Source organism: Eupeodes corollae, chromosome 2 (assembly GCF_945859685.1).
Source record: "Eupeodes corollae chromosome 2, idEupCoro1.1, whole genome shotgun sequence".
Taxonomy (NCBI): domain Eukaryota; kingdom Metazoa; phylum Arthropoda; class Insecta; order Diptera; family Syrphidae; genus Eupeodes; species Eupeodes corollae.
The window spans coordinates 12,080,346-12,081,800 of record NC_079148.1 but is presented as its reverse complement, the minus strand read 5'-3'; the positions used below and the strand labels follow the sequence as shown (position 1 = coordinate 12,081,800).

Here is a 1,455-nt window from a genome sequence, read left to right as displayed (position 1 = left end):
CAGTTTTTAAACTTTGCACCAGAAAAATATAAATTATTTATTTTAACATTTAACTTACACAAAAATACCCATTTTACTACAAAAATTATCTAAATGCACAACAAATTCCTTAAAATGCAATACTTCATGTTTTTTGTAGCTTCAACGAAATCTATTCCTTCTTTAAAGTTGCAGCCTCAATTTCTTTCTTATCTTTATCGCCACAGTTTAACTTATAAACTGAATAGTTTAGTAAGGAGGCGAAACTTAACCAAGCTACATCAGGGATGAGAATGCTAAGCACGAAAAGTGAAACATTTTGCCCAAAAAACGAAGTAGATTTGTAAAATATGTAGCAGATAATGAAAAAAAACACAAAATACACCACCTAGTCTTACTAAGATGTAAAATTGTATGTATTTGAAGGCTAAATGCTTCTTGAAATTCACACAATTCAGTTTGTCGTTTAGAACTGTGAGCAAAATAAAACTAAACATCTTGTAAGTATGTCTCAATTTGAAATTCAATTTTCTTTATGGCCTCTGATGCACATAAAGGCAGCGAATGACAGGCACAATAAATCAATTCAACACATCTTAAATGAAATTTTGTGCGTTAGACAAAATTTTAAAACGAAGCAGAAATAAGTTGCTACGTAGCAGATACATACAAATCAATTAATGAAGTAGATCTGCTACATATGAAGTAAATACTCATCTCTGAGCTACATATGGAATGAAAATATAACCAGCTACTCTGTTGATCTTAAAGAAGAGTACACCGCATAGAGACGAAGTGGCAGTCAATGCTAACAAATCAACCAAACCCTATGAATGAATAGAATGTGAGTCATTAGAGAAAATTTTCTAACCAAAGATCAAATTGTTTCTATCTTACTGCCAACATTTTCTGTTTGCCAAAGAAGATTGGTGTCCATGCCCAATTCAGAGCCAATTGAGTGCCATAAGCGATCAATGGCAATTGTGCATCCCCACCGAAACCACCGCCATCTCGCCAAACCAAATACGAAGCGTATCCCATTCCAGAGTAGAGTGATGTCCACATTGGAGCAAAGATCCAGTTGGGTGGACGGTAAGAGGGAAAGTTAAGATGACGATACCAATTGTCGATGTGTTTTCTTGTTATTTGGCCATTGACGAAACCACCCAAGTTGGGAAGCATAATTGCGCCGGCAATTTTCAGGAACTCCGAAGACGAAGACATTGTGAAAGTTATTGGACGAGGGCAGTTCTATCAATTCCAAGCTGAAAAATAAAACTATTCAATATTATCTTGTTGACTTTTTTAGAAAGTTAAGTACGTATTTTATTTTATTATTACCGGGGGTTATCTTTTTAAAGTTTGTGCGATAAATCAAATTCCCAATCTTTTCTTTATCTCTATAGGGTGTTAGAATCAGCCCTTTATTTTTGAATGTCATGTTAAGTGCAAAACTGTAAAATTCTGCAGAGTAAG

At 34.3% G+C, this 1,455-nt stretch overlaps 1 protein-coding gene across 2 annotated transcripts; it reads right to left on the bottom strand.

The window, feature by feature from the left end:
• On the bottom strand, positions 1 to 1,455 carry LOC129945926 (translocator protein). Of its 2 annotated transcripts, none has more exons than XM_056055901.1 (4): positions 1,321 to 1,455; positions 877 to 1,257; positions 710 to 806; positions 1 to 261 (listed from the first exon to the last, which is right to left on the bottom strand). In XM_056055901.1, the coding sequence occupies exons 2-4, from the start codon at positions 1,201 to 1,203 to the stop codon at positions 152 to 154; spliced, it is 534 nt and encodes a 177-aa protein (XP_055911876.1). In that variant the 5' UTR covers positions 1,204 to 1,257; positions 1,321 to 1,455; the 3' UTR covers positions 1 to 151. The 2 variants fall into 2 exon arrangements, with proteins under 2 accessions (XP_055911876.1, XP_055911875.1); XM_056055900.1 differs by having other exon boundaries at positions 877 to 1,244; positions 1,321 to 1,453.

Bases quoted from the DNA above. Each gene is read 5' to 3' on its own strand.
- LOC129945926 (XM_056055901.1), bottom strand. From the start codon at position 1,203: ATGTCTTCGTCTTCGGAGTTCCTGAAAATTGCCGGCGCAATTATGCTT. The intron at 807-876 runs GTAAGATAGAAA...ATTCATTCATAG, and splicing joins GCAAACAGAAAATGTTGGCA to GGTTTGGTTGATTTGTTAGC. The intron at 262-709 runs ATGTAGCTCAGA...TTCTCATCCCTG, and splicing joins TGGTTATATTTTCATTCCAT to ATGTAGCTTGGTTAAGTTTC.